Raw genomic sequence first — 14302 nt, forward strand, 5'->3', positions numbered from 1 at the left:
GAGGAGTCGGGACCTCCTGGACCGTCTCGGGGAGGTCTGTCGAACCACCGCTGCTGCCGCTATAATCTCCGGTATAGTTCAGTTTCTGCCTCTTCGGCCAGCCAGCGTCGACGCCTGCCCGGAATTTCTCCGACTCGTTGAGCACAACGTAGCAGTTCCAGTAGGTGAACTCATAGTACTTCTTCTGCGGATCGGGGTAGGCTCTCTCCGCAATCCTCCTGCAGTCTTCCTCTGTTTGGCCACTGGTCTGCATGCGGAGGGCGTTGGCGTACAAACCCGAAAATCGAGAGACGCCAGACCTGATTCGGTCCCAGCACTTCCGGACCTCCTCCCCGGTGCACGGTCTCCCTTCAGGGCAAAATGCCCTGTAGGCTGCGGCTACCTTGGCCCACAAGTTGACGATCCTTTGGTTGTTCGAAACGAGAGGATCGTCGCAGACACTCACCCACGCCTTGGCAACCGCAACGTTCTCCGCGTCCGTCCACTTCCTCCGGCCCCGGATTTCCGCCTCCGGCTGCGACGACTCGCCGACCTTCTTGGCCTTGCCCTTCTTCTTACCCCGCCCTACTCCCTGGCTTTGAATGAGAGTTTCCGGAACCTCGTTCATATCAAAACCCAAGTCCGCTAAGGAGAAGGTCTCCGTATACTGTGCATCCGTTGGGGTCGATGTGTGCGAAGAACCGGTGGAAAAATCAAAAGTCGGCCGATAGGCGTTGTCCCCCCCGTGCGTCCCCTGCGCCGGGGGAATCATCTGCTGCGCCGGTGGAATCATCTGCTGCGCCGGTGGCTGCATCCCGGGTGCCCACCCCGGCATCATCTGCTGCCACGGGTACATGTTGTAGTACCCGGTCATCGGAGGCCAACCACCTCCCCCCGGAGCCGGGGAAGTATGGGACCCTACCCCGGGAGTCTAGGCCGTCTAAGACCCTACACCGGGAGGCGGGGGAGTCTGAGACCATCCCCCGGGAGTCACTGGAGTACCTTCGTAGTTGTTCTCCATTGCTCGTTATTGATCTTGAACAGAAAGTAAGGTAGATAGAGTACTCGTTAAAACAAGTGGTGCGAATGAAAATGACGTTCAAAGCGCGTATATATAGTGTTTTCAAAAGAAAAAAAAATAAAAAATAAAATCTGACGCCGGTTTGACGCCGATCCGGGACCCACAATGGCGCCGTGAGGATCGGCGTCGGAACCGGCGTCATCGCGCGAATCGGCGCCGATTTTGACGCCGATTTCGCCGACGCCGGTTCCAATGGTTCGGCGTCAGAACCGGCGTAGGCGAAAAATCGGCGTCGCGATTTTGACGCCGTTACTGGAGATGCTCTAACTAGATACGCGCGATCAATTCACTTCTTCATCGCACTCTGCAGCTACTCGCTTGTTCTGGATATTGATGAATTTGCAGGTAACGCAACTTTTGATCTGGAGAGTGTTACTCGATTGATCTGCTCGAAACTAGCGCTAGTTTCTGTTAATTTATTTTGCTGCATTCTGATCCCGTGGTATCTGTAGGGAAGTCACATTTCCTTTTGTATAAATCTTAGGTTTCATGTATCCGTACGTTTTACGAAATTGAAACCTAGATGGTTACATTGGACCGGATCTGGATCTCCTTATTCATCCTGTGATTGTGTAGCTAGGGTGCTGTGATTTATTTTCACTCGTGAGATTCAATTGATTTCGTTACTTCTGCGAATTTAAAGGCTCTATTGTTGCTTTGTAGGTGTTCTTTCTGTTGCTACTTTGACGTTTATTTAGTTTGTGTCCGGTGGGGAACTGAGAAAACAAGATGGTGCGTTTTGTATGACATTTTTTTCTTTTTGATTCTCCTATTGAACTGCTTCCCTTATTTTGTGACGTTTTTATCTCTATGGTGCAGGTTGTACTTGCGGCTTCCATCATAAGTAAATCTGGCAAAGGTAGGCTCCTGATTTTCTTATACTACTTATCCTAATTTTGAAATTGTAATTTTGATTTGAGAAGATGTTATATTTGGTAAATGCTTTTAGTTGTTATGGATATTTCATGTCCGTGTGTTGAATATACGAAAAATGTTTTTGCAAAGTGAGCATTAAAATGACCTCAGCCTGTCTCCTAAGTTCTCTTTTAGAACATTATATTCAAGAATGATTAAGTGACTGTGAATATGATTAGGCATGTATGGTGGAGTCACTGGAGTAGTATTTAATTTTTCTGGTTGCAGAATCTGTTAGGCATGTATGATATTTTGATTATGCCCTTGTTTTCACATTCTACTAACCTCATTCTCTTACTATCCTAATAAGCAAATTAGACCTAAGTGTTGGTGAGGATGAGATGATCTGAGCTGCAAAAGAAGCATGTAGAAGATATTGACTTATACTATGTTGTATATCTAAATAAATTCAGTAAATAAATTTGCCTATGACCATAGCCTGAGACGCCAACTAAATCATGATTACAAACACATTCATGTATTCCCTTCACTTAATAATTTTGTGGAGCATGCCGATGAGGACATAGGAATTATAAAAATGTTAATTTTAGCTGTGTCAAAGTTGACATAAGGCTCTTGATCCCGTAGAATTTGGAAGTAGAATAAGTGCTTCATTAATTTTGAATTATTTTTATCGGACTACGTCAAGAGCATATAGTTGTTATATGAGCTGTAAATTCTAAAAAAATCTAAAGTGCTGCCATTTCTGGGATCTAAACTACTGTGTTTGTGTACCCATGGTTACAGAGCTATTTTATGCCCTTTGTTACGTTTGGAGTTGGGGCAGTTTGTCATATATTTTTAATTGAGATTGACTATCTTGACGGCTGTACTGATTAATTTAGATATACTAGATTTCCTTCTTCTATGTCAGTATTGGCCTTAGCTTCATTTGGTTTTGCCCATTTTGTTTTAAATCTATGTACATTTTCCATTCATTGCCTTCTTTAATTACACATTTGTTTAAAAAGTCTTCTTTATGGTGCATGTGCCTTCTGTTCAACTTTCGTTACATGCCTTTTCTAATGCTTATATTTTCACATTTGATCTTAGTTATTGCTGATCAGCCTTTCTATCTATTCAATTTATTTAGTCTACATCTGATTAGTTTTGGCAAGTGCTCTGAACAATTTTTCTATGATGTCGATTTTTATGTCCATTCCTTTGATTAGTTTTGGCAAGTGCTCTGAGCAAGTTTCAATGATGTGATTTTGTATCTTTTACAGCACTTGTCTCGAGGGAGTTTGTTGACATGTCTCGTATACGAATCGAGGGCTACCTTGCTGCTTTCCCCAAATTGGTGGGAACAGGGAAACAACATACTTATGTTGAGACTGAGAATGTCCGTTATGTTTATCAGCCAATAGAGACCCTATATTTGCTTCTTGTTACAAACAAGCAGAGCAACATCCTCGAGGATTTGGAGACACTGAGGCTGCTTTCTAAACTTGTATCCTTTTTTTATTATTGGCTTGAATTTAACGTTCTTAAATTCTGAGTTTGCTTGTTTGTGCATACTCTGTATTCTACTTGATCTTCTATATGTCTTAGTTCTGTAGAACAATAGTTTTTCTTCTTCCCCTCTTGAAGTCATTATCATATCTAACACCAGAAATTTGTAGAAAATTTTGACCTTCTTGATATTATTGTATTTTGTAAAGTGTACCGTTCTTTCTTTAACCATCTTAGGTGCCTGAATACTCCTATTCCCTAGATGAGGAAGGCATTGGCAAGACAGCTTTTGAGATTCTTTTCGCGTTTGATGAGGTCATCTCGCTGGGACACAAGGAACATGTCACAGTTGCACAAGTCAAACAGTATTGTGAAATGGAAAGTCATGAAGAGAAACAGCACAAGTTGCTCCTACAAAGTAAAATCAATGAAACCAAGGATGTCATGAAACGGAAGGCCAGTGAGATTGACAAAAGCAAGGTAAATGGTTTAAATTCAACATTGATGCTCAAAATATCTATTTGTCAGCATGGATGGATTAAGTTATTGCGTGTTCTATTCTATATAGATTGAGAAGAATAGAGGTGACAAGGGAGGATTTACGTCATTGCAATCAGTGACTTCTGGAACGGGCTTTGGCAGTGACACCGGCATATCTAGCAGCAGTGGTGGTTTTGGAGGTGTTTCTAGCTTTGGATTAAGCACCGAAGGGGAGTCCTTCTCTAAGTCCAAAGGTATGCCCTTTATATATGTTTGCAGCTACTTGATATCGGAACTACTGACCTGGATCATGATGATGCTCTACAAGTTTTATGAAGATGATATAACTTTAGGGACAATTTTACAGTCAAATGGTTAAAGATTGCTTCATCCTTTGTAATGTGTTTCGTGAGTTCGTATTCATGGTTACTCTGCTGTTATTTTAGCTATAGAAGACACCATACAGTTGCAGCCTCCTGTAAAAGTAAATACAGTTATTGGAATCCTCTGGTTGACCTGATGGTTAAGTGATAAATTTATTGAATTTAGGCTACATTAATTCGTTTGCTTCTTTATCTCTGTGATTAGTTCGTCCATCATCCTCTGCTTCAGCTCCGCCAAAAGGTTCTAGTATGAAGCTTGTGACAAAACAAAGAACCAACCAATTTTTGGAATCTCTTAAAGCTGAAGGTGAAGTGATTGTTGAAGATGTGAGACCAAGTGTTGGTCAGTCCAGAGCACCTGCTTCTCTGCCAAGTGACCCTGTTACATTAAGTTTCGAAGAAAAGCTTAATGTAACATTGAAACGGGATGGTGGCATTGGAAACTTTGATCTGCAGGGTATGCTATCACTCCAGATACTTCAAGATGATGGATTCATCCAAGTTCAGGTACCTCAGTTCTCGTTTCTTCCCTCAGTCTACATTCACTTGTATCCAGATCTGAAAAGAGTGTTTTTGTTCATGTTGAATGCTTCTGAGACTGAGAGTATTGTTTCTGATGTTGATTCAGATTGAGACTGGTGATAATCCTGGAGTTAAATTTAAGACCCACCCCAACATTAATAGGGATTTGTACAATGGTGAAAATATTTTGGGTCTTAGGGACCCAAACCGCCCATTCCCTTCTGGGCCGGCTAGTGAAGGTGTTTGTTTGTTGAAATGGAGAATGCAAAGTGCAGATGAGTCACTTGTGCCATTGTCAAGTAAGCTTTTCTTGTATATCACCCAAGCATTAAAGACATTAGAAAGATGTACCATCTTGTAAATGGTCTACTGCTTGAAATTATTTTGTCATTGCAGTTAGCTGCTGGCCTTCTGTTTCTGGGAATGACACCTATGTGAATATGGAGTATGAAGCTCCAACTTTTGATCTACAAAATGTTGAGATCTCCATTCCTCTTCCAGCTCTTAGAGAGGCACCAAGAGTACAACAAATTGATGGGGATTGGAGGTGTGGCTTCATCTTATTGTTTACTATTAACATTTCATTTGATAAATTGTTATAAGAGATACTCCCTCTGTCCCCAAAAAGTAGACTAGTTGTACCATTTTGGGCCAACCCTCAAAATTAGACAAAGTCTAAATATGGAAAGTTTTAAACCAATTACTCACCACTAATAATGTAGACCCCACAAATCCACTAACACTACTTCCACTAATTTTTCCTTCGCTCTCTCTTACTTTTTCAATCTCTCTCTTACTTTTTTCAATCTCTCTCTTACTTTACCACTTAAACATTACAACCTGTGTCATATACAAGTTTGTCTATTTTTTGGGGACGGAAGGAGTATTATGTTTCCTCTATTTTTTATCACTTACTATCTCTTCTGAGCCCTGACTAGCAATAGTTGTAAGTCTTGGATTGGATTTTCTTAGTGACGCCTTTGAATCCTTGATACATCTGAAAACTGTCTACTCTTTATTGTGTTTGGTATTGTTTTCAACATATATGGCTCGTACATCTAAAAGTTGACTACTAAATCAGAATTCAGAAGCTTGAGTTTCTAATCTGTGAAGTTAAGATACAGTTGTATGAGGTATTATTGCTTGAGCAAGTAAGATAGTCTCTCAAAGACGCATCCGTAATAAATCTAATGATTGGTGGAATTTAACACCATTTATTGCCCCTTCAATGTGTGGTTCTGCTTGTGAAACAAGCTCATTTTGATAAGCTTATCTAATGTTCAATGCAAGCCACACTGACTGATAGGGCTACCTAAGCCAACTTGATCATCTCAAGGCACAACCGGCTAAAACCAGACCTTTGAGTATCCGAGGCTAGCCATCCTTGTTGGTATTAGCTTATTATTACAAATGATTGAGCTTTGCATGATGCAACAAAATCGATCCTTGTCGTGTGAGTTTGTGAGTTTGGTCCCTGTAATTATTTTACTAATGTGGCTAGGTATATCCTTTTAGTTTGAGATGCTGTTTTGAGTGATGTTAAGTATAAGAACCTTACTGATTTAACGATTGGTTATATCAATCGTTTTTATAGAGAAGAGAAAGTCGAACAAATTGGTCCACATGTGGCCTTCTTAGTGTTTAGTGTGAAATTGTAATGAGATGATTATTGATTCTAAGGCTTTTAATTGGTGGTGCTCATTTGATTAATTTCCTGTTCAATACATGAAGTAAGGAGTGAACAGTTTGAAGTATCAATTGCAGGTACGACGCCAGGAAGTCAGTTTTGGAATGGTCTATTGTACTCATTGATAACTCCAATCGCAGGTTAATTGGCAGTGAATTTTTTCTGCTTAGTTTTCAATCTGATTCCGCAGTGTTTCTGACTTGGCTTATTAATGTAATATTGTGCCTGCAGTGGATCAATGGAGTTCGTAATTCCAGCAATCGATACATCAGATCTTTTCCCAATTTCTGTGCGCTTTACTTCTACCCGAACTTTCAGTGATCTAAAGGTTCTCTTCTGCATCACACGCTACATCTTTTAGACCTGTTGATGAGAATTTTTCATGAAAGAGAAGAGCTATAGCTGTAATGATCATAAGATGATCCTAGTAAATATACGTGCCTATTTCTGAATGGAGTATGTATATTATCTGTTGCAGGTGATTAGCGTTTTACCTCTGAAAGGGGGAAATCCTCCCAGGTTTGCTCGGAGAATGCTACTCTCTGCTGAAAATTATCAAGTGGTATGATCATTGCGAATGTGTCGCCGTTCTATTGCAGTGTCGATTTGTACCAAACTCTACTCGGTTCTGGTATTAGCTTTTTTTTGCAGAATTTATACTACTACAAGTAAAGAGGTGTAGTTGATGATACATTGATAAATATGACACGGTTTTTGTAAGGAATTTCAGTGGGAGTTTGTTTTGTTCTCAACTTTCTCGACTATTACAAATTTACTTTAGTAAATAACGCAGGTTATACTGATTTGAAGCGTGGTCATTTTCATGTCATATTCATATTACTCCTACGTTGTGTTCCTGATATGAATGCGAAAATGTTTTAGAGACACCCCATTGTTGTCGATTTACAAGTTTTTATGAGGTGACTGATAATGGTGGCATTTCTTTTAAAATTAATTGATCAATGTTTATATCAATAGTTTACAAGAGTGGACACATACAATGCCTTTATGTACGTAGAATAAACGGATAAAACGTGTATATTAAAACTATGCACATGCTTTATGGACGAAAAAAGTAAATGGTTTTGACTTGAATGGATTAAAATAATACCTTAAATTATCTCTTTTATATTTTATTATTTTTGGATTAAGATCTATATTGGAGAAACAAAAGGCTCAAGTTAGAGAACATGAGTGTAAATGTGATGTTCATTTGAATAAACGAATAATACACTTTCCGTTTGATATTAGTTATCTTAATAATGGATGATACGAATTTTATTACGTTCGATATTAGTTATCTTAATAATGGATGATACGAATTTTATATTAATATTATAATATTAAAGTATAGGAGATATAGAAATTTCTTTTTGTTAAAATTACTAAAATTAAAGTCCAATCAGAGAATTTTTTTTTACAAAATACTCTATGGAGTAAGACTGCTTTTTGTAGAATAAACAAAATAGGAAAAATGGAAGTGATTTCTCTTGATGAAGTCATATAAATTAAAATGTACTCCAATGTAAAAAGAGAAAAAATTGAGGCGAAGATTCTAGAATTGTACACGTGTCTCCAGCTTCCCCATAAACCCCAACCCCTCCCCTCTTCTTATCTGATCTCCATTCTCCAAAATCTTCAAGTCTCCCAATTCTGAATTCTCACCAATTGCCACAAAATGGCATCCTCAACTGCTCAAATCAACGCTCTCGGCGGCGTGGCTCACTTCACAACCGTCAAATCCTCCAGAGCCCATCCCAATAGAACCGTATTTTTCGGCACCAAGCTCAACGCCAGCTCCGGATTGAAGCTCAAGAGTAGTAAGCATCGGCGCGCCTCTACTTTCCGTGTGGTGGCGGAGAAAGTAGTCGGAATTGACCTCGGCACCACCAATTCCGCGGTGGCGGCAATGGAGGGAGGAAAACCTACCATCGTCACCAACGCCGAAGGCCAGCGCACCACGCCCTCTGTCGTCGCCTACACTAAAAATGGCGATAGGCTGGTTGGCCAGATTGCGAAGAGGCAGGCCGTGGTGAATCCAGAGAATACATTCTTCTCCGTGAAGAGGTTTATTGGGAGGAAGATGTCCGAGGTCGATGACGAGTCCAGGCAGGTTTCGTATAATGTCGTCAGGGATGAAAACGGGAATGTCAAGCTTGACTGCCCTGCCATTGGAAAACAATTTGCAGCTGAGGAAATATCCGCTCAGGTTTTGTGTTCCACCATTCATAATTTCATAACAATTTGTCGATTCGTGTTTTATATTTGCTTTAATCACTCTTTCTGGTTTTAGGTTTTGAGGAAGCTTGTTGATGATGCATCAAAGTTCTTAAATGACAAGGTCACCAAAGCAGTAGTTACAGTCCCTGCCTACTTCAATGATTCTCAAAGGACAGCAACCAAGGATGCTGGTCGCATTGCTGGATTGGAGGTTCTCCGAATTATAAATGAACCAACTGCTGCATCATTGGCCTATGGTTTCGAGAGGAAAAGCAATGAAACTATTCTAGTTTTTGACCTAGGAGGTGGTACTTTTGATGTTTCAGGTATATTCATTTGCTTTTTCTTTCTAAAAAACTACTTTTCTCTTCTTTTTTCTTGATTTTGTTGGTGATTCAGGTAGAATTACGCGTCTTTTGAAACTCTTGTCCTTTCTTCTTTACTTATGCTTTGGTGTCTATTTTAAAAGTTCTTGTTATATGTTTGAAATTACTATTAGCATGGCAAATGCAATAAGATTACAGATTACTCTTTGTGATGAGTAAGGTAAATTCTTAAGCTGCGATGTAAAAATATGATGGGGTAAATTTGGTTTATCTTTTGCAACTGTCAGTGTTCTGGCATCTTCGATGCATTCTTTTACCACCTATTATATTTGGTTACTGAAGTTGGAGGTATATTAGTTTACTGATAGAAGTAAAGAGCACATGAACGAGAATACAAAACTAATAGAGTACAAGAGGAGTTATATTGATGATGCGGTAGACTCTTTCCGCAACATTTTACACACATCTTAATCAAGCATTCTACAAGAAGGCTAATAGTAATTTTTATTTGCCTGCTGATTCAGTCCTTGAGGTTGGTGATGGTGTGTTTGAAGTGCTTTCTACTTCCGGAGACACTCATCTTGGTGGTGATGACTTTGATAAGGTCGGTACTCCTAATCATTCATTAAATTTAACTAGCCATCTCTCTTTCTCACACACAAAAATAAATTCATGCATACTGTATATGTGTTGTTCCATGTTGTTCAGCATGGTGTTTTTGTATTTTTTATGGCATTTGACTTTTTTTAAGTCATTTACATTTTATTATTTCTCAGAGAGTTGTTGATTGGCTTGCTGCGGATTTCAAAAGGAATGAAGGGATAGATCTATTGAAGGACAAACAAGCCCTTCAGCGTTTGACGGAGACTGCAGAGAAAGCCAAAATGGAACTTTCCTCTTTGACTCAAACTAACATTAGGCAAGTTTCTATTTTTTCCAAATTCTTATTGCAACGTATTGAATGCCTACGTACTGATGTTTTGTTTGCCTTTTTTTTGCCAGTTTGCCTTTCATTACTGCCACTGCAGATGGCCCTAAACATATTGAGACCACACTTACGCGAGCTAAGTTTGAGGAACTGTGCTCAGATTTGCTTGACAGGTGAGCTTATTTCATTGGTTCATTAGAACATATGTGCAATTTGTACTCTAATACTTTTATTTGCAGCTTCTTGATGTAATGATGTCCCTTTCCAGGCTAAAAACACCAGTTCAAAATTCATTGAGGGACGCAAAGCTTTCCTTGAGTGATATAGATGAGGTAATTCTGGTGGGTGGTTCCACTCGTATTCCAGCGGTTCAGGAGCTTGTTAAGAAGATGACTGGAAAGGACCCAAATGTTACTGTGAATCCCGATGAAGTGGTAGCTCTTGGAGCTGCTGTTCAGGTAATATCCTGATCTGGTTTGTTGTGACTTCTTGTCCTGAAGTTAATGTTGTCTAAACATCTTTTGTTGCTTGTTTTATCTGCTTAGGCTGGTGTTTTGGCGGGAGATGTTAGCGATATTGTCCTTTTGGATGTATCACCATTATCTTTGGGACTGGAAACACTTGGTGGTGTGATGACAAAGATTATTCCCAGAAATACCACATTGCCCACTTCTAAATCAGAAGTATTCTCAACTGCTGCTGATGGTCAGACCAGTGTTGAGATCAATGTCCTTCAAGGTGAAAGGGAGTTTGTTCGGGACAACAAATCTTTAGGCAGCTTTCGCCTTGATGGAATTCCACCTGCTCCCCGTGGTGTTCCACAGATTGAGGTCAAGTTTGATATTGATGCAAATGGAATCCTCTCAGTTACTGCTATAGATAAGGGAACTGGGAAGAAGCAAGACATCACAATTACCGGCGCCAGCACATTGCCTGGTGATGAGGTGAGTTTTATTGATAATGTCTTCTACTAAATAATATGCTTAGGAAGCTTTATGCATACTGCATTGGAGCCAGTATATCTTTAGATTGAATGGATGGGGTTTTACAGACAGATTCGAATCATTTTTTAGGAGTAGGATAACTGTCGTTACTAAACGATTTCTGCAAGGAGGATTGTCTCTCAGTCCCTTATCCTTTAGGTAATTAATTTAATTTTTTCTGAATGAACTACAGGTTGAGAGAATGGTCAGTGAAGCTGAAAAATTTGCAAGTGAAGACAAGGAGAAGAGAGATGCAATAGATACTAAGAATCAGGCTGACTCAGTAGTTTACCAAACGGAGAAGCAGTTGAAGGAACTTGGTGACAAAGTTCCTCCCCCTGTAAAAGAGAAGGTCGAGGCCAAACTTGGAGAACTGAAGGATGCAATCTCTGGAGGATCAACCCAAGCAATGAAGGATGCCATGACTGCACTAAATCAGGAAGTCATGCAGATTGGCCAGTCACTGTACAACCAACCTGGTGCAGACCCTGGCGCAGGTCCAACCCCTGGTGGTGGTGCTACTTCAGAATCATCGGAGAAGCGACCTGATGGTGGTGATGTCATTGATGCAGATTTCACAGACAGCAAATGAGAGCATAAGATATTCTTACCAAATTTTGTGGACATACAAGAGAAGTAGCTGGGACAAGGGGAATTGAGAAAACAATAGGACCTTCGATTGCTTGAAGGTATGCCTAGACTATCAAGACTTGTGCTTGAATAAGTTGGTAGACTATATTTAGTTGTCAACGTGTCTGATTTTTGAAAGATATTCTAGATTCTGTATTTCAGATGAAGAGAATGATGTCCAAAGTTTTAAGGCTTGCAAATTATTGTTTGAATCATGCATTTAGAGCGGTATAATGTATAAAATGTGTTGTTCCACTAAAATAAATAAATAAAAGTGAATATATTAGTGAAATAACGTTGTAGAGTCTATACAATACAGAAGTTAGCAACGCCACTCCCTGCTCAGTGCTCACTATTCCTACGCCAAGAAGAATATGATGCTCGAAAATAAGATGAAAGTGAAAGGGTTAAGAGTTCCCTGGCCACAATGATCATTGGAACTTGCATTTGTTGCAATGTTCTTTCCCTCCGCCTCGATTGGGATCTCTGGATGGACTGTAATAGGCCGTTGGAGGAGTGGAGTTATCTTGTTGGAGCCTAGCAGCTCCGGACCTCATCGGGCTGGGAGACCTAAAACTCGAGGTGTGGTAGTATTGAGGAGGAAGTTGGTGCTGATGATGGGTAGGAGGAGGAGAAGAGTAATGGTTCTGTTGGGGGATGTTGAGGAGGTTGCATATGCTGGGTGAGCTTTGGATCATCTGAATATTTCCAAATGTATTAGCTTCAGCGGCGTAGCTGTCAGGAGACCTGGGGGAAGTGCAGCCGGAGGAGGCGAGGGAGCTGACTCCGGGGCGCTTGCTAGAGTTAGAGAGGTGCCTGGGAGCGATGATGCCATTGATGGAAAAGATGTAGCTCTGATCCAACGGCAGTTGGTCGTCCATAACCATGTTGTTGTTGTTGTTGTTGTTGTTGTTGTTGTTGTTGTTGGGTTTGTGGTTGTGGACGGGGAAGAGGAAAGTTCGCATTCTGGGAAACCCCATCATTTGGTAATTCTCCATTTCGTCGAACATGTTCCCCAAATCGTCGTCTGATTTCACCGTCACTAAGGCGTCGAGATCCTCCATTGCTAGCTGGTACCTCAGCACCATTTCCCCCTCCATCATGTAGGTCAATCGCTTCATTGCTTCTGTAAATAAATAAGTTCAATTATTAGAATTTAATCAAATTTTGTGATCAGAAAATTATTGTGCGATGCATTGTCATTTCTCATGTAAAATCATGCAAAATTCAAATAATAGTATCGTTATTCTCAAATATAATAATGCATTATATATTGAAAGAGATTCATTACGCTACATGAATTTCATTCATGAGGAATTGCATGATACCTTTGAAAGAGAGATCTCTGGGAACGGAAATGACGCGGGTTTCGCCGCCGGCATACTTGAGCTGGCCATCGGAGGGACGGGGGAGAATCTTGCCGCCGTGGCTGCATAGGAATTTGACCCTGCTCCGAGGCGAACTTGGGGCAGAGCTAGGCGCCGATGTGCATGACGCTGTGCGCCTCGCCAACACTTCACCACCGTCGGTGTAACAGCTCATTTTCGATCAACTCTCAATCTCAAATCCAACTCATTCTCTTCTCGTTTTATGGAGGGAAAGGAATGGAAGGAGGGAAGCCCACCTCTATTTATACGCATTTTATATATTCAGTTATATTCAAAACAATTAAACGCCATACATACTATGATACTCCTTTTCTCGAATTTGTATTTCATTTATCTTAAAATAACAGTAGTAAAAATTAATGTTATTCCAATTGAACAAGTTCCATTCAATTGAGTGAAGAACAAGCATGAAAGGCAAACCATATATTCGTGGCCTTTTCGTCAGAATATTATTTGTGAAGTGGGAATAAGATTGTTAAAATCCACACCGACGCCCGGAAAATTAGAATCCCCACAGCATAAAAGGAGTCAATGGCAGGAAAACAAAGCATTCCTCCGGAGAAAACTTTGGTGTGTTAATTTTTGAACACTTCGAGTCGTTTTGTTTGCAAGAATGTATTTCGAAATTAAATATGTAGTGTGTTTGGTTAATGAGATTGAATACTATTTTATCTAGGAAACCGAACACTATCTTCTAAGAGCATCCACAATGGGGCGCCCTATCCCCCGCCACATCATCATTTTATTCTCATACCCTTCCACCTGCAGTGGGATGCTCTATAGTCCGCCCTATAGTTTTTACTTCTATTTTGTATTTAATTTTTATGTTTGCAAATATGTCAAGCAAAATAAATAAAAAAGCACCACAATTTAAAGGCAAATCATACATTTACTTAATTAAAACAAATTACAAAAGTGGAAATAAAAAACAAGTGCACTACAGATAAAAATGCTGGTCTAAAGCATTCCCAATTGGCGCTGGAGAGCCTCGATCATCTTCTTGAGGTATTGAGCTTCATCCGGGTCGTCGGTCTGCCTGAGAGCGTTGTGCGTGTCCAACAACGTCCTCTGCGTGGAGACCCTAACCAATTCCCCGTAGGCATGTGCCGCAGCCGAAGTCGGGGCCGGGGGAGGGGACAAGGTCGTGGCCGGGTTCTATGAGGTCGTCGTCTTCCCCTTCCCCTTGTCTTTGGCAGCCTTGTTGCCAATGGGACGCCGGGAGGACATCGGTGTGCCCGAACTCTCATCCTCGTACATCGACTGGTTGAGGTCCATCGGAGGTGCGTTGTTGTCGCTGTCGCTGTTCGTATAATCACTAGTAGTGGTGT

The 14302-nt window shown here is 40.6% G+C and overlaps 3 protein-coding genes across 3 annotated transcripts; 2 read left to right on the forward strand and 1 right to left on the reverse strand.

Moving 5' to 3' along the window:
- The first annotated feature begins 1268 nt into the window (after positions 1–1268).
- On the forward strand, positions 1269–7302 carry LOC121802270 (coatomer subunit delta-2-like). Its single transcript, XM_042201897.1, has 12 exons — positions 1269–1405; positions 1724–1792; positions 1880–1919; positions 3202–3425; positions 3665–3907; positions 3996–4161; positions 4496–4797; positions 4919–5111; positions 5209–5359; positions 6577–6639; positions 6731–6827; positions 6978–7302. Exons 2-12 carry the CDS (start codon positions 1790–1792, stop codon positions 7065–7067), a joined length of 1572 nt encoding a protein of 523 aa, XP_042057831.1. The 5' UTR covers positions 1269–1405; positions 1724–1789; the 3' UTR covers positions 7068–7302.
- Positions 7303–8110: 808 nt separating this feature from the next.
- On the forward strand, positions 8111–11878 carry LOC121805824 (stromal 70 kDa heat shock-related protein, chloroplastic). The gene is made up of 8 exons (XM_042205834.1): positions 8111–8708; positions 8793–9045; positions 9570–9649; positions 9822–9964; positions 10048–10146; positions 10242–10431; positions 10519–10917; positions 11150–11878. Exons 1-8 carry the CDS (start codon positions 8178–8180, stop codon positions 11546–11548), a joined length of 2094 nt encoding a protein of 697 aa, XP_042061768.1. The 5' UTR covers positions 8111–8177; the 3' UTR covers positions 11549–11878.
- Positions 11653–13190, reverse strand: LOC121805825 (myb-like protein Z). Its single transcript, XM_042205835.1, has 2 exons — positions 12915–13190; positions 11653–12712 (listed from the first exon to the last, which is right to left on the reverse strand). Exons 1-2 carry the CDS (start codon positions 13126–13128, stop codon positions 12018–12020), a joined length of 909 nt encoding a protein of 302 aa, XP_042061769.1. The 5' UTR covers positions 13129–13190; the 3' UTR covers positions 11653–12017.
- Positions 13191–14302: the final 1112 nt, after the last annotated feature.

Source organism: Salvia splendens, chromosome 5 (genome assembly GCF_004379255.2).
Source record: "Salvia splendens isolate huo1 chromosome 5, SspV2, whole genome shotgun sequence".
In the NCBI taxonomy this organism is placed as follows: Eukaryota; Viridiplantae; Streptophyta; class Magnoliopsida; order Lamiales; family Lamiaceae; genus Salvia; species Salvia splendens.

Excerpts from the sequence above, each read along its gene's own strand:
- LOC121802270 (XM_042201897.1), top strand. Across the intron at positions 3,908-3,995 it reads GTGAGATTGACAAAAGCAAG|ATTGAGAAGAATAGAGGTGA; the intron begins GTAAATGGTTTA and ends TATTCTATATAG. Across the intron at positions 6,828-6,977 it reads GAACTTTCAGTGATCTAAAG|GTGATTAGCGTTTTACCTCT; the intron begins GTTCTCTTCTGC and ends TATCTGTTGCAG.
- LOC121805824 (XM_042205834.1), top strand. The coding sequence starts at position 8,178 with ATGGCATCCTCAACTGCTCAAATCAACGCTCTCGGCGGCGTGGCTCAC. Across the intron at positions 9,046-9,569 it reads TGGTACTTTTGATGTTTCAG|TCCTTGAGGTTGGTGATGGT; the intron begins GTATATTCATTT and ends CTGCTGATTCAG. Across the intron at positions 9,650-9,821 it reads GTGGTGATGACTTTGATAAG|AGAGTTGTTGATTGGCTTGC; the intron begins GTCGGTACTCCT and ends ATTATTTCTCAG.
- LOC121805825 (XM_042205835.1), bottom strand. The coding sequence starts at position 13,128 with ATGAGCTGTTACACCGACGGTGGTGAAGTGTTGGCGAGGCGCACAGCG. Across the intron at positions 12,713-12,914 it reads CAGAGATCTCTCTTTCAAAG|AAGCAATGAAGCGATTGACC; the intron begins GTATCATGCAAT and ends ATTTATTTACAG.